The sequence below is a fragment of the Miscanthus floridulus genome, chromosome 10 (genome assembly GCF_019320115.1).
Source record: "Miscanthus floridulus cultivar M001 chromosome 10, ASM1932011v1, whole genome shotgun sequence".
Lineage (NCBI taxonomy): Eukaryota > Viridiplantae > Streptophyta > Magnoliopsida > Poales > Poaceae > Miscanthus > Miscanthus floridulus.
This window is the reverse complement of record NC_089589.1, coordinates 125,488,816-125,508,295: the sequence shown is the minus strand read 5'-3', so window position 1 is coordinate 125,508,295 and position 19,480 is coordinate 125,488,816. Positions and strand designations below refer to the sequence as shown.

At 42.1% G+C, this 19,480-nt stretch overlaps 2 protein-coding genes across 7 annotated transcripts; both read right to left on the bottom strand.

The window, feature by feature from the left end:
- Positions 1–24: 24 nt before the first annotated feature.
- LOC136487150 (cysteine-rich receptor-like protein kinase 25) lies at positions 25–11,846 on the bottom strand. Of its 5 annotated transcripts, none has more exons than XM_066484274.1 (9): positions 11,400–11,846; positions 4,047–11,291; positions 3,525–3,571; positions 2,921–3,006; positions 1,743–1,894; positions 1,263–1,470; positions 934–1,165; positions 769–825; positions 25–407 (listed from the first exon to the last, which is right to left on the bottom strand). In XM_066484274.1, the coding sequence occupies exons 2-9, from the start codon at positions 4,242–4,244 to the stop codon at positions 212–214; spliced, it is 1,176 nt and encodes a 391-aa protein (XP_066340371.1). In that variant the 5' UTR covers positions 4,245–11,291; positions 11,400–11,846; the 3' UTR covers positions 25–211. The 5 variants fall into 5 exon arrangements, with proteins under 5 accessions (XP_066340371.1, XP_066340372.1, XP_066340370.1 ...); XM_066484275.1 differs by having other exon boundaries at positions 4,047–11,286; XM_066484273.1 differs by having other exon boundaries at positions 4,047–11,846.
- A 1,694-nt stretch (positions 11,847–13,540) lies between these two features.
- Positions 13,541–19,386, bottom strand: LOC136485619 (receptor-like serine/threonine-protein kinase SD1-8). Of its 2 annotated transcripts, none has more exons than XM_066482464.1 (11): positions 18,940–19,386; positions 18,766–18,854; positions 18,203–18,660; positions 16,798–16,850; positions 16,292–16,377; positions 15,923–16,045; positions 15,630–15,730; positions 15,070–15,277; positions 14,741–14,978; positions 14,499–14,643; positions 13,541–14,157 (listed from the first exon to the last, which is right to left on the bottom strand). In XM_066482464.1, the coding sequence occupies exons 3-11, from the start codon at positions 18,638–18,640 to the stop codon at positions 13,828–13,830; spliced, it is 1,722 nt and encodes a 573-aa protein (XP_066338561.1). In that variant the 5' UTR covers positions 18,641–18,660; positions 18,766–18,854; positions 18,940–19,386; the 3' UTR covers positions 13,541–13,827. The 2 variants fall into 2 exon arrangements, with proteins under 2 accessions (XP_066338561.1, XP_066338562.1); XM_066482465.1 differs by having other exon boundaries at positions 15,630–15,727.
- Between the last annotated feature and the right edge of the window lie 94 nt (positions 19,387–19,480).

The following is a 19,480-nucleotide window of genomic DNA, read 5'->3' as shown; positions in this document are numbered from 1 at the left end:
CACTGCATGTACCGATGCGAAAAGAGATTCTATTTGTTGTAATTTTGTATATGTGGCGTTTACAATACTATTGTCACAATTCACATACTATCATTATTATCTTCATAAAAGACTATGGGAAAAACATCAACTGCACAGGAAAACATTAGTTCACAGTTTGCATGGTCATTTTTACATATGGTTCCTCCAGAACTATGATAATGTGACTCCACTACCCTTCTCTATTGCTGCATGCCCTTGATGTTGCAAAGCATGGTAACGACTTCAGACATATTAGGTCGATTTTCAAAATTGCTGGTGCACAACAGCGCCAACTTGACAGATTCTGTGATCTGAGCTCGGGCATGCTTTGTAACATATAGTAATTGATCAATAAGCTTGTGCAGCCTCTTCCGATATGTGCGTGCCTGAAATAATTCACAAATTGGTATATGTTAAGAGTCTTTAGTAGCAACTTTTGAAGTATATACAGCTCAGTCACAGTTCTGCAATTATAAACAAGAAATGATGTCCAGAATAATAACGAAGCGACCAGGAAGTTCAAGGCAACTCAGAAAAAACATCTGGCAGGAACATTTTTACACTATCAATAAGACAATAACCATGTTGTGAATGATGACGCTAACGTGGTAACCTATTTAATGGCACGCACTTTTTTAACAAAAATACACACATAATCAGGAAGTAGCAGCCCTAGATATTTGCTGTTTATAAGCCCTAATCAGCTTTCAAGTTATTAACTCAAGAAATATAATGCCGAAGCCATACACATCTGCCTTCTGTGAGATCTCTCTGGTAGCAAGATATTCAGGAGCTGCAAAGCCACTAAAAGATGAAGATAGGCTCATTAGTTCATCATGCCAACATGGAGTGTAAAGGAGAGTTGCTTCTCTAACTTAATTGTTGTATCAGATGCCTGAGATGAGATCTTACTATGTGCCACACACGGCCACCTCTTCAATTGCATTTGGAGCTAGCTTCATAGACAGACCAAAATCAGAAATTTTGGCGTTCATTTCCTGATCCAACAAGATGTTATCCAGATGAATGTCCCTGTGGACAATGCCCATCTGGGAATTCCCATGTAAATAAGCAAGAGCATCAGCTATAGCCTCAATTATTTGAAGACGTTTAGACCAATTTAGCAACTCCCTTTTTGTTTCATCTACAAAAAGACATAAAGACATTTGCAACAGCAATCATTGAGAGTACCATTGCTTAACAATGAGCAAAAAAAAATGAAAGAGACTTAGAGAACTTGCCAGCAATGACAGATGCCAAGCTTTTATTTGGCATGTATTCATAGACAAGTATTGTTTCTCCTTCAACACAGCAACCAAGTAAAGCAATTATGTTTTTATGCTGAAGATTTGGAATGCCTTCAATCTCATTTCTGAACTGCTCTGGACCTTGAGTTGAAGATTTATTGCGTCTTTTGACAGCAATGTCAAGACCATTCAACAGTTTGCCCTAAAGAAATTAAATGCCAGTGTTGAAGAACAAATCTAAAGATGTATAAGGGGACTAGAAATTTTTCAAGCTTGTAGGCTGTTGGAGTACTGGTATTACTGAATGGTAAACCAAGAGAGCAAATGCTTTTGATCATTAAACACGAGCAAGGTGCCACATGAGAGGCCCTATCACCACGTGGAGGGTGTGTTCTGAGAATTCTTTTGACCTGGATGTCATACTTGAACAGTTCAAGAACTCATTTGATCATAAAGATTGTCTCAAAACATTACCTTATAAACATGACCAGATCCACCAATTCCAACCAAGTTTCTTTCTGATAAATTGTCTGTAGCAACCCAAATCTGAGAGAAACTAAAATGCAGCAACTCTTCTTCTCGATCACAAATGGTATTTGCTACATCACCCATGTTCATGCCGTGGCCTGGTTTACAGGAAACCCCACCAAGTCACTGATTATAAATAGCAGTCATATGTGTTTGAAAGAGTAAAGACTAACTTACAGATATCATCCTCCTAGTAATAATGCAAACTAGAGTATAACTGAAGTAGAGTAATAATTAAAAGCTTCCCTTAAAGTCTAAAATCAAAAGTGCATATTCAACAGAGTTATGGAAGAACAGATGAGGGGATTTTCTACATCAAGGAGTCCTCATTCTGGTTAACTTCTATAATTTTCTTAAAATGAAATTGACAGACTGTTGGATAGAACGAGAAAGTAATTTTTCCATGCCCTGGTGACACAAAATCTGCATTGATTACATCAAAGGTTATGCTCTATTCTACCTTTTCATCAAAATAAAAGGCATCAATGTGTGACAAATATGACAAAATTATGTACATTCACATATATTGGCAATTGACATGTTTGTATTCCAGAGTTACATAGATGTATTAGAGAGTAAGGAACAAATAAAATCTTAGTGACCCAATATGTGTGACATGAACATAATACAACAAAGTTAACATAGCTGCTAGATAAAATTGCATAATATGTGCATGTTAGCACTTCGCAAATGACAAAAATACTTTGCAACCCTCCATCCAGTAAAGAGGAGGAAGCAAAATATGAAGATCCTGATGGTATCAGGAGGTTCAAGCCTACGAGAAAATGAGAGGCTCAATCATTTATGAATGCATAAGAAAACGGTTTTGGAAGAAAATAGTACGGCAATCATCTGTCTAAAGTCGCCCTTCATGGGCTTAAATTTTTTTGAGAAGATAGTTTAACTATTACTGTATTGAACAAGGTTGTTTCATGAAAATCTGCATCAAAACTTCGATGAAGTTGTTTTTTTTTCTCAAACATGTTCTCTGCCGAAGGATGCTGCAGGATTGCTGATGTATATTTACGTGAAAATTGCACTTTTTAAATCTGCACTGCAAATATATAGCACAGTACCACAGTTAGAAACAAACAAGAAATTGTGGGGTACGTGCATGGGCATACCTAGATTTTGCTGTCCCCTAGATTTTAGGACAGGATGAGAACCTGAATCTTCAAATATAAATGCCTTGAGGTCCTTAGTTGTGAGGCTGATACAGTACCAAATATACAGAAATGATAGGTTATATGAATAAATGACATCAAGACGTGGCTGTTTTTTCATGAACAATCAAGACTTCTATTCAGAGAATCAGAGGCAATATGTTTCATTTGTATTTATGGGCACTGGGCAGGGCGGATGAGAAGAAAATTTTGTTGATTGATGTAGCACATAACTAGTATCACACATGTTGACTACGTAATAGGTCGAGTTCAACTAATTTAATCATCTCCACCAGAGTTGTACACCACGACAAATACTGCATAGACAGTGCATAAATTTCATATTACAAACCTTAGCATATTCATATTTTGAGCAGAGCTATGTTGCTCTACAAATTTTATTTCGTGGAGTAATAGCTAAGATATTTATGAATTGTTCGGTGTAAACCTGTGATGAAATGGAGGTAACATGAGGCAGGTTTACAGTGGTCCCAAATCCCAATAAACAAGGGGATCATGCATCAAGAATGTGACATGAAAAAGGGAAACCATTGATATAATATACCTACTGTCATATTGCGAACGCACTGTGTGTATCCCGCCTTCAGTTTCCTTGCAAACAAAAATTAAGAATAAAAGCAATAAGATCCTTGGAGCATAACTTTTCCCTTAATTAGAAAATACCCCAGGAAAAACTGCTATCGACGACATTTTGAATGTTAAATTTTATACAATGCATGGTATGTCACAATGGGAGGTCGACGTTAGCAAATATTTCCCCATGAAAAGCATGTAAATTGGCTACATGCTGCTCCTTATATTTAAGTTCCTTTGAACTAGATTTTTAGACAACTACTAAGCCTTATGCAGTTTTGTGACCAAGAGGCTTGAGTTGCGTAAACCATCACTAATCTCAGAGGTTTCCACATAATGCTATTCTCTGATTGAACAAAAAAATCAGCCAAACTGAAAGTTAAGAGTTGCACTGAGCACATGGTTACACTAGAACAGCAACTGTTAATTTTTTTTTATCTGAACATGTTGCAGGCATGAAATTCTGAAACATGACAATGTCAAAAATCCGTACCTCTGTACACAAAGGACGATCTCTGTTCAGAATTTGCTCCCATGTACGGGTGGTGTCAACAAAGCTGACAAGGGGGAAGAGCTGAAGGTAGAAGGTGATCTCGTTCTGCACCTCACGGAGTTGATCAGCCTGCCTCCCTCCCATAAAGCAGCTGTGCAGGTAGCTGCCCTCCCGACATGACGTGATGAGCAAGTACATGTGCGCTTATCGTCTCCTCCAGCTGCTCCACAGGGATCCTCGTCTCTGTGTGCTGCATCAGCTGCGTGCTCTGGAGCTGCTGCAGAAGATCTCCGATCATCTTTGTACGCCGTGCCAGCAGCTGGCAGGTCTCCCGGTTCCTTTTAACCGTCTGTGTGGCCTCCACGATCATTGAGATCAGACCGTACGCATCCACACCAGCGAGCTGCGCGATGCTGGCTACCTGACCCACGCCATTTGAGAGTGCCATGCTCTTGGGGGCTGGTTTGTTACCTGATCTACCTCAGTCCTCAGAGAGTCCAGACGGCTAAACCTGAGAAGAAGAGGAGCTCCGTTCTTGAAGAGAAGTCACGGGATAATAGCCACTTTACCTGACTCTTGAGGACTAATTTCCACGAAATTTGCAGTAACTCTGACAGGCCAATATGGGCCACTTTGGAAAGAACACGGTATCGAAACTTCTCAATAGCTTCCAGTGAGTCTTCCACTAGGTTGCATGGTCTTCCATCTTCATGCACTGAACATGAGGCTAGGAGTTTTCCAGTGACTACACACTTCGCAGCTGTTGACATGAGCCAATGTGTGACTACTGTTAGTTGATCTCCACCAATAGGCCCAACGGCCTATTGGGCCCTATCTCTACTCCCTGATCGGGGGAGCCCAACCCTAATTCGATTGGAGGGCCCCTGTCGCACAGCACAAATAAAAGGAAGGTGGGGGTGAGGGCTCTGACTACGAGGTTGACTGGAGCCGCCACACCCACCTACAGAGATACCCTAATCCGATCCTAAAGCGTGCTGCCAGCGACGGGATGAGCCCGCCACCACCACTACCGTCGCGCCTGCAGGGTCTCCGACGCCCCCACTGCCTCACCACCACGCCGAGCACTGGCGTCCGCGAGGCTGCATCCAGGGCGGCATCGGCGTCCACGCTGCCATTGCGGTGAAGCTCCGCAAGGTCGTGGAGCCTAACTACGGATCTACGGGTGAAACACAGAGGTACCAATCCTACGATTCTAACAATGGTATCAGAGCTAGGTTCACTCTGTGTAACCCTAACCTCGGGTACGGGAAAAGTGGACACGGATTCAACAAAGAACCCTAGCAGTTCGTCAGCCTAGGGTGTAGATCTAGGGTTTCAGATTGAAAAACAAAGAAAATGCCCGATCCAGATCGGATCGGGACGGAACTCGAACCCTAACCGTACAAGAGAAAGAGGACGGTCATGAGGCTACCTACCTGGAGCCTGGCCGTCCTGTCACTGCCATCGACCAAATCCATGGCCGACGAGAGAGAGACAGAGCCGCCGGGCTGGGTAGCCTGGCGCGCGCGAACTCCGGTAGATCAGTCCAAATCGGAGAAAGAAAAGGGGAAGAAGGGAAGAGATTCGGATGAATTCCGAAAATGAAAAGAAATCAAAAGAAAACAGAAAGACTAACCCCCTCATCCCAATCGGAATCAAACCCTAAAAAGAAAAGAAACCCTAACCCTAACTATCCCCAATCGGTCGAATCAAAAGAAAGGAAGAATCAAAGAAATCCAAACCCTAATCCCCTCCTTCGGTTTGGAAAAGAGAAAACAAGATCCAAATCGAAAAGAAGGGGATGGGAAAGGAGAAAGGGAAAGGGGAAAAGGAAAAACATCGCCGGGCGTCGGGAAAAAACCCTTCGCCGGCGCGGGAGAAGAAAGACCAAGCCGGGGAAGATTTTTCGCCGGGCTCGGCCAAGGGGGCGCCGCGGCCAGGCCGCTCGACGGCGGCGTGCTCACCCGTTGGGGAGCACGCGCGCCGGCGAGGGGGCCGGCGACGGCGCCATGGCACTCGCTCAGCCACCCGCTCGCTCACCGTCTCGCTCTCGGTTACTCGGTCGCGCTGCGGCTAAGAAAGGAATAGAGAGAGGGCAAAGAGAGAGAGAGCAGCGGAGAGACTGGGCTAGGGTTTGCACCGGCTGCGGCGTCGACGGGTTTTTATACCGCCCAAAACGGGCGCCCGGCCGTCGGATCGATATCAACGGCACAGATCAGATCGGCCCATCGCCAGCCCAGGCGGGCGTGCGCGCGAGGCCGGATTCCCGGCCCAGGCCCAGGTTGCGGCCTGGGCGTGGGGGAGCGCGCGGGACAGCCCGAGCGCCGACGTGGGCCGTGGGCCGCTTTGCCTGTTGGGCCGAAAACAGTGAAAGAATCCAGATCAGTTTTTTGATTTTTTCTTTTCCAGTAATTGCTAATTTCTGGAAAATGAAAAATAGCTCAAAAGAAAAATAGAAAAGTAATTTTTCCTGTGGGTAAAATTCAAGAAATTAAGTGAAAGTTTTTTCCGCTGCTAAAGAAAAGATATTCTCCAGTGATTTTGAACCGTCATGATATTTAACTGGAGAAAAGAGAAAAGTTTTTCCAGTAAATATTTATTTTGCTGGAAATTGATTAATGGATTAAAGGAAATAGAAAATACAATTTTCCCTGTGGGTAAAATTCAAGAAAAGAAGTTTTTCTACAGCTAGAGAAATTGTTTATTCTCCAGTTAATTTGTACCAACGTGGTATTTAATTGAAGAAAAAGATATTTTTTTCCCACTGCTAAAGAAAATGTTGATTCTCTAGTTATTTTGAATCAATGTGATATTTAATTGGAGAAAAAGAGTTTAGATATGATTATGATGTTGTTGTTTTCTGACCAACGTTGTTAATAACAATATCGTAATGTTAATGATTTATGCATTAATTCTACTTCTGCCCAACGGTGATGTAGAATTAGTGTATAAGAACAGATATTAATTTTAGTGATTTATGCATTAATTCTACTTCTGCCCAACGGTGATGTAGAATTAGTGTGTAAGAATAGTTATGAAAGTTAAAGATTTATGCATTAATTCTATTTCTGCCCAACGGTGATGTAGAATTAGTGTATGAGAACAGTTGTAAAAGTTAATGATTTATGCATTAATTCTATTTCTGTCCAACGGTGATGTAGAATTAGTGTGTAAGAACAATTGTGAAAGTCAATGATTTATGCATTAATTCTATTTCTGCCCAACGGTGATGTGGAATTAGTGTATAAGAATAGTTGTATGTTAAGAAAAGTTTTGACCTGGTTTTCATCTTGTCTAAGGTGGACTGGGTAGTCACCTCACCGTGTTCCACTGAGATTGTGGCACCGATGAGGGAGACAAAAGAGAATGATGCCACTTGGGCAACTAAAGAAAGGGATTTTGAATCCCAAAAGATGTCCTATGACTGTTGAACATAGAAAGTGTGTCACTGCCAACAAGAAATATTTGGCTGTGATAAAGAACATGATTGAACCTGCAATTGTGGGCTCAATCCCAGAGTGTGACACGGTCACTGAGTACCTCGATAGATTAAAAAGTCAGTTCACTGGCTCTTCAAAGACATATGCTACTCAGCTGATAAAGCAGCTGGTGACAGAGTGTTACTCTGGAAATGGTGGATAAGAGAGCTCACGATGCGTTGTCGAAATTATGGCACTATCGTTCAGGCCATATTTCGAGGGGGAGAATAGAAAGACAAGTTAAGAATGATATTCTTCCTCCATTAGAGCTCTCAGTTTTAGAACAATGCAGAGAATGCATAAAAGGAAAGTATGTAAAAAGAATTAAGAAAAGATGACAAACGAAGCACAGGAATTCTACAGATTATTCACACAGACATTTGTGGTCAGTTTCCTGTAAAGAGTGTGGATGGTAATGATTCGTTCATAACATTCACAGATGATTACTCCCATTATGGCTATATTTATCCAATCAAAGAAAGAACAGAAGCATTGCATAAATTTAAGATATTAAAGATTAAGATAGTCAGGTCTGACCGTGGGGGAGTACTACGGCCGGCATACCCTAAAAGAATGGCATAATAGCCCAGTATTCTATACTAGGTGAACCTCAGCAGAATAGAGTAGCTAAAAGAATCAATCGTACCCTGATGGATATGGTGGACAGTATGATAAGTTACTCCACCTTACAGTTGAGCCTGTGGATGGAGACGTTAAAAAACCTCATTCATATTCTCAAAAGAGTACCAAGTAAATCGGTGCCCAAAACACCGTATGAGTTGTGGACAGAAAGTGTACCCTCACTAAACCACTTGCGTATGTGTGGAGGAGCCCTACTGAGGCTAAAGTATTTAACCCAAACATTGGGAAGTTAGATCCCAAAACAGTAACGTGTCATTTCATTGGCAACACAGAAAAGTCAAAAGGTTTTCGTTTTCCACTGTCCAGAGAGACATACAAAGTTTGTGGAAACGAGACATGATGTTTTCCTAGAGAATGAAAAGATGAGGGGGAGCATGGTAGCTCGAGAAATTGTCCTTGAAGTGGAACGGGTGTATGCGTCCACTCCAATGATTTATGAGCCATTTTTCTCACTACCTATTATAGCTGCACCGACAGTGTTAGATACTATGGTGCCAGCACCTGTTGTTATTTCACCTATGGCAACAATGAATGAAAATGAGGAACCTGTTCTTCAGAATTCTATAGAACCTATTGCCACACATGAGGGGGGGCAACAACAGCCTCAAACAGAAGATGTGCCAAAAGTGGAGGCCCCTAAAAAGTCTCAAAGAGTTAGAAAATTAGCTATTCCTGCTGATTATGAAGTGTACAACACTGAGGAATTTTAAATGGAGGATGATCCCACCTCATTTGAAAAAGCCATGAGAAGTGATCATTCATCAAAGTGGCTTGAGGCCATGGAAGATGAAATGAAAACAATGAATGTCAATAAAGTTTGAGATTTGGAAATAATTCCTAAAGGAGTCAAAACAGTAGGCTGTAAATGGGTCTACAGAACAAAACTTGGCTCTCAAAGGAATATAGAGAAATATAAGGCGTGACTTGTGGCAAAAGGCTATATGCAAAGAGAAGGGATTGATTACAATGAGACATTTTCTCCAGTCTCATGTAAAGTTTTCTTCAGAATCATAATGGCATTAGTGGCACATTACGATTGAAAATTACATCAGATGGATGTAAAGACGGCATTTCTCAACGGAGACTTGGAGGAAAATGTTTACATGGCACAACCGAAAGGTTTTGTCATGGAAGAAAAAGAACGAATGGGATACCGCCTAAAGAAATCTATTTATAGATTAAAGCAAGTTTTAAGACGGTGGTACTTGAAGTTTGATCAGTCAATAAAGAATTTTGGGTTTTAAATAGAAGGTAGAGGACAATTGTGTCTATGCAAAGTTTAAGAATGGGAAGTTTATCTTCCTTGTCCTGTATGTAGATGATATCTTACTTGCTAGTAGTGATGTCAGTCTACTACTGAAAACAAAGAAATTTGATATGAGAGATCTTGGCGAAGCCTCGTTCGTTCTAGGAATCGAGATTCACCAAGATAGAAGAAAAAGGGTATAAGGACTGTCACAAAAGGCATACATTGAAAAGATCTTAAAGAAATTCAGTATGCACAAATATATTCCATCACCTGCTCCTATAGTCAAGGGCGACAGATATGAGGATTTTAAATGCCCCAGAAATCAATATGAGCTCAATCGATAAAGTAAAAGTGGTTCCATATGCTTCAGTTGTCGGAAGCTTGCAACATGCTCAAGTATGAACACGCCCTGACTTGACATTTGTTACCGGGTTTTACTTGGCAGATTCTAGAGGAATTCTAGAATAGAACACTGAAATTGATAAAGAAATTCTTGCGTTATTTGCAAAGAACGAAAGGCCTCATGATGACATATAGAAGATCTAATTCACTCTACATGGTGGGATATTCAGATTCTGATTATGCGAGAGTGAATGCATATCTAGACGTGGATTTTCTATCATCTCACAAAGGGAAGCTATTTCATGGAAAATCTCAAAGCAAACTGTCACTACATCATCCACAATGTATGACGGTTTGTAGCGTGTTATGAGGCAACGGGCAGGTAAACTAACTAATGAAGTTCATACCCGGTTTGAAGGTGGTTGACGACATCTATAGACCACTAAAGTAATACTGCGATGATAATTTGGCAGTACAGTATGCTCACAACATAAGTCAAGTGGTGCTGCCAAACACATTGACATAGAGTATTATGTTGTGAAAGATAAAGTTCGGAATCAAGTCATAAGTCTTGAGCATATAAGAACAGAAAGGATGCTCGCGGATCCGCTTACAAAAGGCTTACCACCCAACATATTCAGAGGACATGGTGTTCAGAGAACATGTAGCTAGCTTGGGTTTAAGGGAAAGCCTAAAATATTCCTGGACAAAAGAAGGCCCAAAGATAAGTATCTATTTCAGAACAGAGTAGTGAGTTATAGCTGTTAAGTCTATCGGCAATAGACCGTGACGATGAGACATGCTCTATGAGCTAATCTGTAATGGAATGAACAAAAGCAAATGATATGAAAGTGAAAGATGGAATGAGATAAGGGGGAGAATGTTAGTTGATCTCCACCAATAGGCCCAACGGCCTATTGGGCCCTATCTCTACTCCCTGATCGGGGGAGCCCAACCCTAATTCGGTTGGAGGGCCCCTATCGCACAGCACAAATAAAAGAAAGGTGGGAGTGGGGGCTCTGACTACGAGGTTGACTGGAGCCGCCACACCCACCTACAGAGATACCCTAATCCGATCCTAAAGCGTGCTGCCAGCGACGGGATGAGCCCGCCACCACCACTACCGTCGCGCCTGCAGCCCCCACTGCCTCACCACCACGCCGAGCACTGGCGTCCGCGAGGTTGCATCCAGGGCGGCATCGGCGTCCACGCTGCCGTTGCGGTGAAACCCCGCAAGGTCGTGGAGCCTAACTACGGATCTACGGGTGAAACACAGAGGTATCAATCCTACGATTCTAACAACTACAGGCTATTGCAAAACAGCAATTATTGCTTGTTGCCTTCCGAGGAAGACTTTATTGAGCCCACCTCCGCTGCACTGAGACATCAGAAACAACGGGTCTCTTCTCCATGGATAATCTGCCACGTTGCAGCATTTGTTCAAACACGTTGAGGTCAGGGCCCTGCCGCCCCGGTACCGCCTGCGCTCTGAAGGACAATTTCCTGTTCGTGGGCATTTCCACAACACCTGCGCTGTGGACCAAATTCCAATAAAACTGACACCAGCAGCGTGGCAAGCCAAGTTGATTTACTTCATGACGAACAGAACAACCAGTTACATGAGCACAAGAAGGTACGTACTGGACGGCATGCTGAGGCGCCGGGAGAGCGAATGAAGGCTCTCGCTGGCCGTGGCATTTCCGCAAACACCTTACGCCCGTTCCCCTGTACACACTAGTACACGGTACGCCGGCACCTGCTCCGTCTGGGGTTCTGGGCACAGGCAGCGCGCCAGATGAACGCGCCCCCCAGCGAAATCCGCTCCAAGCGCTCGCTTTCCACCAGCACCACACCGCGGCCACGGCGTCTCCATGGCCACTGTTGACGCTCTCCCCTTCCGGCGATGTGCTGCCTACCTTGCAGGCTAGCACACGCCGGCTCTGTTCCGCCACTCGAGAGACCGTAGGTAGGTGCAGCGCGCGTGCGCGGCAGACATGGCGCGTGCAGGAGCCAGCGACGAGCCCCAGAGAAAGGAGCGGGCCAACGGGCAGGCGGCGGAGCGGAGGTCCCGCGAGCGAAAGCCAGAGGAGGAAGAGAACTCTCTCCTGCGACGCGACGATCTGGGCCGCACGCGCTTGATCGGACGGCAGATTGGCACCCAGTGGGGTCAACAGTGTTTGAGAGAAACGGTGCGTCCAGCCGTCCCCACCACTTGGTTGGAGCCGCAACCGCTCCAAATCGGTTTCTCCGTCAAAATAATCCAGAATCCCATCAAAACTACTCCTTCCATCCACAGAATTATATAACTGTGATATTTATGTCAAACTAGCTTAAATTCGATTAAAAATATAGTAAATAATATTGACAATTATGTCTTCAATTTAAATTTATTATAAAAATATATTACATAATTAATTTAAAAATACTTTATTTTATATCATAAATGTTATATTTATGTTTTTTTATAATTTTTGTCACACTTTAAACCGTTTGACTTCTCCTCGAAAAGTGAGAATAAGAAGAAAAAAATAATCTAAAATTGAACTGGGAGTCAGGAATCATGTACCGTGAGGTTTGGACTGTGTTTTTTCCGCCACGGGCTCCTCCAATCTAGGCTCACTATACATATCACCACTCTGTCGCTTGCTCGGCTCTCCTCCATCCCTCAGCTCTCTCTCTCTCGCGCGCGCTTGGTTGCAAAACTCAACCGTGGCCCTTCTCAGCCGCTCGCCTCTCGCCTGCTCGGGGCTACCTCACTCAGTCTCTCTTCCTTCCTCATCGGATAGTGGAAAGGAGAAAGAAGGATACAAAGGTCTTTTTTACACTTAGAATTGCCATAATAATCAAGATTATCAAACATCCCGGTTCTACCATGCTCTAAAGTTTTTAGACTACAGCTTATTAAAAATCCTGATTAGATTACTAAGATAAGCAGTTCCAAGCCAGGTGTGGCTTGCCCGAGCACTGCCGAGCCGAAGACGTCGCCCGCCCTATCACGTGTCAGTCTCGGATGACGCCACGCCATGCACAGGCGTGGTGGCGCCGTGGCCTCCTCTTACCACTGTAGAGTTGTGAAAAGAAGAGGCACAAAATACCTTGTTTCAAGACTGTGGATGCAATACCAGCCCCTAAATGTACTTCCTCCATTTCAAATTATTAGTCATTTTAGCTTTTTTTTATTACATATTTTTTGTTGTATACCTAGACATAGCGTGTATATATAGTAAAAATTATGTACTTAGAAATATCAAAACAATTTATAATTTGAAACAGAGAGAGTATTTAATATAATAAGATACGTATATGACAGCTCACCAAACTTCGTCAGCACCGATCATTGCGAAACAGTTGCCGCGATGCTTCCTCTGCAATACTGACCACCATGACCAATCTGTTGGATACTTGGATGTGTAGGGGTATTTTATTCTCCATCACAAGGATATTCCCCTTGCACAGTTGTATTTTGGTGGCAGAGTTGAGAGAGTAGATGTACAAATTGTGCATGCAGATGACAGTCACACAGCTAATGCTAATTCCATACAAATTACACCAGGTGCTAAACTATATATCGAGCAGGGCAATCACCACCTACAGCATGCATGGTAATAAAAGCATAAGGAGCTGTCGTCCCTCCAAAACTTCGTAGTATCTTGTCCACAACATCTTCTGAAGGACAAATATTGAGTACCATGAGAAATTGAGAAGAACCTGTCTGATGTTGTGGATATCGAAGGCTCAGTATTTACTATTGTCCCACTCTCTAATCCATCATTCCACTTCAACAACACTGCAAACTAGAGAAACTAGAGGCGTTCTAATGAGGAGGTTACTCCATGAATTTTAGAAGTTAATCGAGTCCAAACAGAGACACTAGAAAATAAAAAGAAAGTATCCAGCATCCTTATCATATTTTTACAACAGAGAGTGAGTGCTTGCACAAAAGATAATTGAGTACAACACATTGCATGACTGGCAGCGAGGAACAGTTAACTAGCCACATTGTTGCTATATATTTTGCTTCTTCTCAGGCATAAATGATTGTATCGTCAGCGTCCATGTCACTTGAACATCAGCTGAAATATGAAGAGCTTTCTTCTTCTTCGGTCAAGCACACTGCACCTGTATAGCTTGTACTTGTTGCTGTTTCAATGTCATCTTCTGACCAACCCCTCACTCTGTAACTCCATGGATCTTCATGTGGCCTAGGCACAGGTAAGGTCATACTCTCAAATTTTAGCATCATGAGAACATCTGACATAGTGGGCCTGTCAGCACGATTAAATTGAACGCACAGCAGTGCTATCTGAATGCATCGAAGTATCTCAACTATTCGAGATTCGTCAGATAGTGAGGGGTCAATAAGCTCCACTGCTCTGCCCAGTGACCATAATTTCCATGCCTGCAAAAGTCATAATCTGAAATGACTAAAAAATCCCAGTATTTAAAAAAACACTGACAAAATTAGGCAGAACATAGAATAGATCTGAATAGAAAATTTGGGGTGTCTTTAAAACAAGGGAATGCTGTTGGGTGTGGAGCTCCACAGTACTGTGAGCTATTGCATATAGGGAAACCAGATGCATGTCCTAAGTCACTCAACGAGCTTTGCTACATGGTAAAGCAGAATAACATGCATCAGTGCTTGCAGTGCATAACTATTACTGCACATTTAGATATGGTCTAGGAGCAATAGGACAATCTAGGATTACAGTTACCAAGTACTTCGACAATTTTACTTACATAGCCAACCAAGGATGCTTGCCTCTCTGAGCCATATGTAGCGGGTAGTGCAGTTATTATCTCAAGAAGAGTTACACCGAAGGCATAAACATCGCTCTTGGTTGAGATAATATTCGTGCAAAAATATTCAGGATCCATATAACCACTGAAAGACCAAAAAGATTGAAACCATTTAATCACTAACACTTAGTCACGACGGACAAGAGCATTCATGATGGACAGGAGCATTAGGTTTTTCTTACCAAGTTCCTACTACTGCATCCGTTGCTTTCTCATCTTCATCAGAATTTAAGACTTCGGCTATGCCAAAATCAGTAATTACAGGAGTCATATCATGATCTAAGAGAATATTGGTTGGTTTCAGATCCCGATGAACTACTCGTGCTCGGGAGTGCTGGTGTAGATAAACTGTGCCATGGGCAATTCCTTCAATTATCTGAAACCGTACAGGCCAGGCGAGTGAGCAACCTGCTCTAACCTCTGCGACAATGACAGCATTTAGACTGGGCAAATTAAGCAAAATAAAGTAAAAAAGAGTATCAAGTAAAGGGAATATTAAGGTGAAATGTACCGTGAATTTTATGGGATAAATTTCCGCTTGTCATATATTCATAGACAATAATCCGATTGTCTCCTTCAATGCAACAACCGACAAGTTTAATGATATTTGCATGCTGAAGATTTCGGACAATCTGAAGCTCATTTTGAAAATCAGATGCACCAGATGTATCTTCTCGTCTGGTTTTAATTGCAACATGAACCCCATTTGACAATACACCCTGAAAAGGTGAAAATAAAAGTCTAAACATCACCTGTCTATATCTAATCTTCATATTTATTCAGGTGTATTGACCTGAGGAAAATATTGCAATTTTTCGGTTGCTAAAAAAACAGAAGCATCTTTAACTCAAAATGAAGAGAATACAAGCAAGTGGCACATGTATAAAATAATCAACAAAGGCAAACTAGTAGGTGCATTGTCTATGTGAGTATGTTGCCAGTTGCTATACTGTGGAGGGGCTATTCCCATCTTGGTAGTATTGGTATGTGAGCGGTAACCTATAAGTATATCCCCAACTAAGGACCTGCAGATGCTACAGATTGCACCAGAGAACCAAGCATGTACCCTACCTTGTAAACATTACCATGGCTGATTCTTCCAACGATATTGCTAGATGAGAAATTATTTGTAGAGGCAGCCAGCTGAGAGAAGCTGAAAACTGTAAAGCCTGCTGGATAAAAGAGCCATAGGATCCATACTCAGTAGTCAGTACCAGAAAACTTTTCCACATAGGGGATTGCAGTGGTTGCGAGCTTATTTACATAACTACACATAACTAGCTCATCTTTTACTTCAAAGCATGCATAACATGTATGATAGGAATTCATTCTAATGATAATTAAGTACTTTTCTAGAATATTACCTATTCCTTGATGACCAATGAGACGACTGATGGACTGGGCTGTTGATGCCTCCCTTTGTACCCACCAAACAAGCCACCTAAATGGATTCCTTATACTTGGCAACAATTCAGCATCCCCATAACCTACAGATAGGCCTACACCGGTGAGAACGGCAATCGAAGACATGACAAACCAGTAAAATAATTTAACTTTCATCATTGTACCAACAAGATTGATATCTTGGAGGAGAAAGCATTTATCATTTTTGTAACCAACATAGTTGGACAAATATGACATCAGAGAATTCATGGTTTTAAAAAGAATATTTAAAAATATGCTATTTTACTTTAAAGACCTAATTCATCCACAGAAATTGCCAATGGAAATACCTTCTTGCTGTTGCCCAACTGAAAGTGACTCAGTTCCTTCTCGAACTTCTGCTGATTCATTTTCATCAAAAGCACTTGCTTCGGACCTGAACATTGTTTGTAACTCATTAGTGAAAGCTAAAAATTGAGTAATTTGAAACAAAAAAATGGCAATCATACTTTCCAGTTCAAATCTAAGGCTATCTATGTAAGAGATGAACTGTGATTCTAGAATAGCCACAATCGTGCTGAACAAGAGGATTAGTACTCGTGATTCTACAGAAAACTTTTGACCTCTGACATGCATAATTAATCCATAGAACGAATATATTCTCTATAGTATTAAAGTCTTCCTAAAAACAATGTTCAACAAATGACACTAGACAAATTAAATTAGTGGCACCTTTAGCTTTGCATTGAGCAACATCCTTGTACTCACTCAACACATGATGTAATATAAACTCTGTGAATAAGATGCACAAATGTGGCATCATGTCAAGGAGGAAATGCATATAATAAAACCATACCGAGCATCAGCACTTAAATTACTGGTAAATGATCCTAGAGCCTCTTCTGAAGCCTGAAATAAAGAGATCATAATCATAGGAGATTAGAACCATCATATGGAGAATCGATGTTGTTCCAGAATGATGTAGTCGATCCCATTTGTGGTTTGAAATAGCAAGCTCAGTCTATTATAATACTACTTCAAGAAGAGCATAGATGCTGTTCTAGAATGATGTAGTCGATCCTTTTCCTTTACAAAATTGATCACTAATATGAGTGAAAACATTAACATCTCAAATGAAAGTGAACATATAATAGATTAATTACAAAAGTTACTTTCATGTTATTACAGATTTAGGACTTTAATAGTACAATATCATTATAAAGGTAACAGTCAAAAGAGATTTTTAAAAATAGCCTTGGTTCCTCAAAGGACAAGTAAGGATTAGTGTAGGGATTATTTGTACTCGTACAGTATTCAAGATACCGATAACCATGGTTAAGTAGATCCCAATTCCCAAGCATAAAGCTAGGATTTTCCATTGGAATAACGTAGAGTTTTGTTGAGGCAGCTCGAAATCACTCTATCAGACCATTATGTTAATCATGTCTCAGAACTTAAATGTATGTCCTGCTTAGTAAATTTATAAATGACATGGTTAACTTTCCCTATGAACCCACAACTAGTTTGTATTTACTGAGCAGATAACCTAGCTAGCAATGCTGTATAGCCAATATAAATTGCCAATTGTAATGCTGGGACCTTGACTCTACAGAAATGTTGAAAAGCTTTCAAAGAGGAGTTAGCCTAGCTAGTGAACAGAGCAAAGCCATCCATGAAAGAACTTTAGTTGTTTGGTCCAGTAGTAGTTGTTCTTGACTTTTTTCTTTTTCTTTTCTGAGTCTACGTCCTTTGCACCTGTACATATTTTATCCTCTCTTTTATTGATAGAAAATATATACCATGGGCTTCCCTACTGGTTCAATCAAGAAACAAAAATATAGGATAGTTAGGAAATTATTTTTCCACGTCATATATACGTTACATACTCGACCAAAGCTCCAGAAAGACTTTCTGATGAGGAGTGATCCTGCCATCTATGCAAACAACTAGATACAGATCAAAATTTGGTTCATCTAATAGGATAGGAAAAATATTCAGACAATTATAAACTGTCCCTTCACGCCTTTAACTGAATCACTTCAATAAGCATTCACTTTAATGAAGTCATGAGCTTTTATATTACTATTTATTTAGTTTCTAGACCCTGTTATGATTGGTGTGCGTGGTTTTATGTTTCTACAATATACTTAATTTACCAGAAAGGGATCCTAGATGCGTTCTACTGCTTTGAAATGGAGATGTAAAATCAAGAGCAATGATAGGAACAATACACTTTCATATGACTAATTCAGCATCTTTACCTGGGGCTGGGCACCTCTGCAAAATCTATTCATAAAATATCTGGTGTCGATGTGGCTCATTAAAGGGAAGATACGGAGATATGAATCAATTTTATTCCGTACATCGCGGAACTGTTGAGCCCGATTTCCAGCCATGAAGAAGCGGTATATGGTGCTGCTCCTCTGGCAGGATGTGACTAGCATGTACGCTTGCCGGAGTGTGTCCTTCAATCCATCTAGTGGTCTACTAATCTGTGGGGAACTCATCATTCCTGGCTGCTGAAGCAGCTGCAGTAGGTCGCTGATTATCATCACATGGTTTGCAAGCTGCCTGCACTCCTCCCTGTTCCGCTGAGCAGTTTGCACAGCCTGGATGATCATCCAGATCAGCCCACCAGCGTCAAGTCCTGACAGTTGTGCGACAGTAGCAGCTTGGCCTAGACCATTCCACAGGACCATCTTGGATGCAACGCCTGTTCCTGCACGCATGTATACAAAATGTAGCTAGGTGACTAAAGTCCATCTGATCCAAGAGAACAACAAAGGTTCGTGGAGCTGCTCGGTGGAACAAACCAAGCACTAACCTTTTTCGTCACTCTTTTACTTCAGCTGATACCCGTGGGTGCAGGCTACAATGCGCTCCACTCCTAAATATTCAGCATCGTCCAGGCTCCTGGACACACAAGCAGCGATTGACAGTGACAAAGTATACTAAAATTGATTAGGAAACCAGTACAGAAAGGAGTTTGGTCACTTACTCGTATATCATACATAGTCTTCAAGAGTATATTCTTGTAAGTCAACAGGTAGGCGTTGAACGAAATTTCCGAGTAGATAACGCATAGGCACTCTCCAACGAGAATTCAGTCATCCATGATTCCAACCCGCGCCGCCTAGCGGCCCGGCGAGTAAACAAGGCGCCACGATCACCGCACGAGGTGCAGGAACCCGTCTAGATTATTAGGTTTGATGGGCACAACCGCACAGCATTTCTAATTCACCTCCACGCGGAGCTCTCCGCTGAGGCATTTCCTCAAACATCTCCTCTGCTCTGCCCTCCCACCACGGACCCGCGCGGCTCATCCGGGTCCACCGCGAGGTGGGTCGTCCCCGCCGCGAGGCTCGCGGCGCCTCAGCGAGGATGCCGTGTAGGTGGCCAGCATGCCCGCGCCGCGCCGGCGAGGAGGGGAGAAGGAGCGAAGGGAGGAGGCGATGCCCGCGGCTGTGCAACGGTCCCCCACTTTCTAGGACCGTTTCCGGCCTTGTGGATAGAAAACAGTAAGTAGGCCTTGGGTGAGT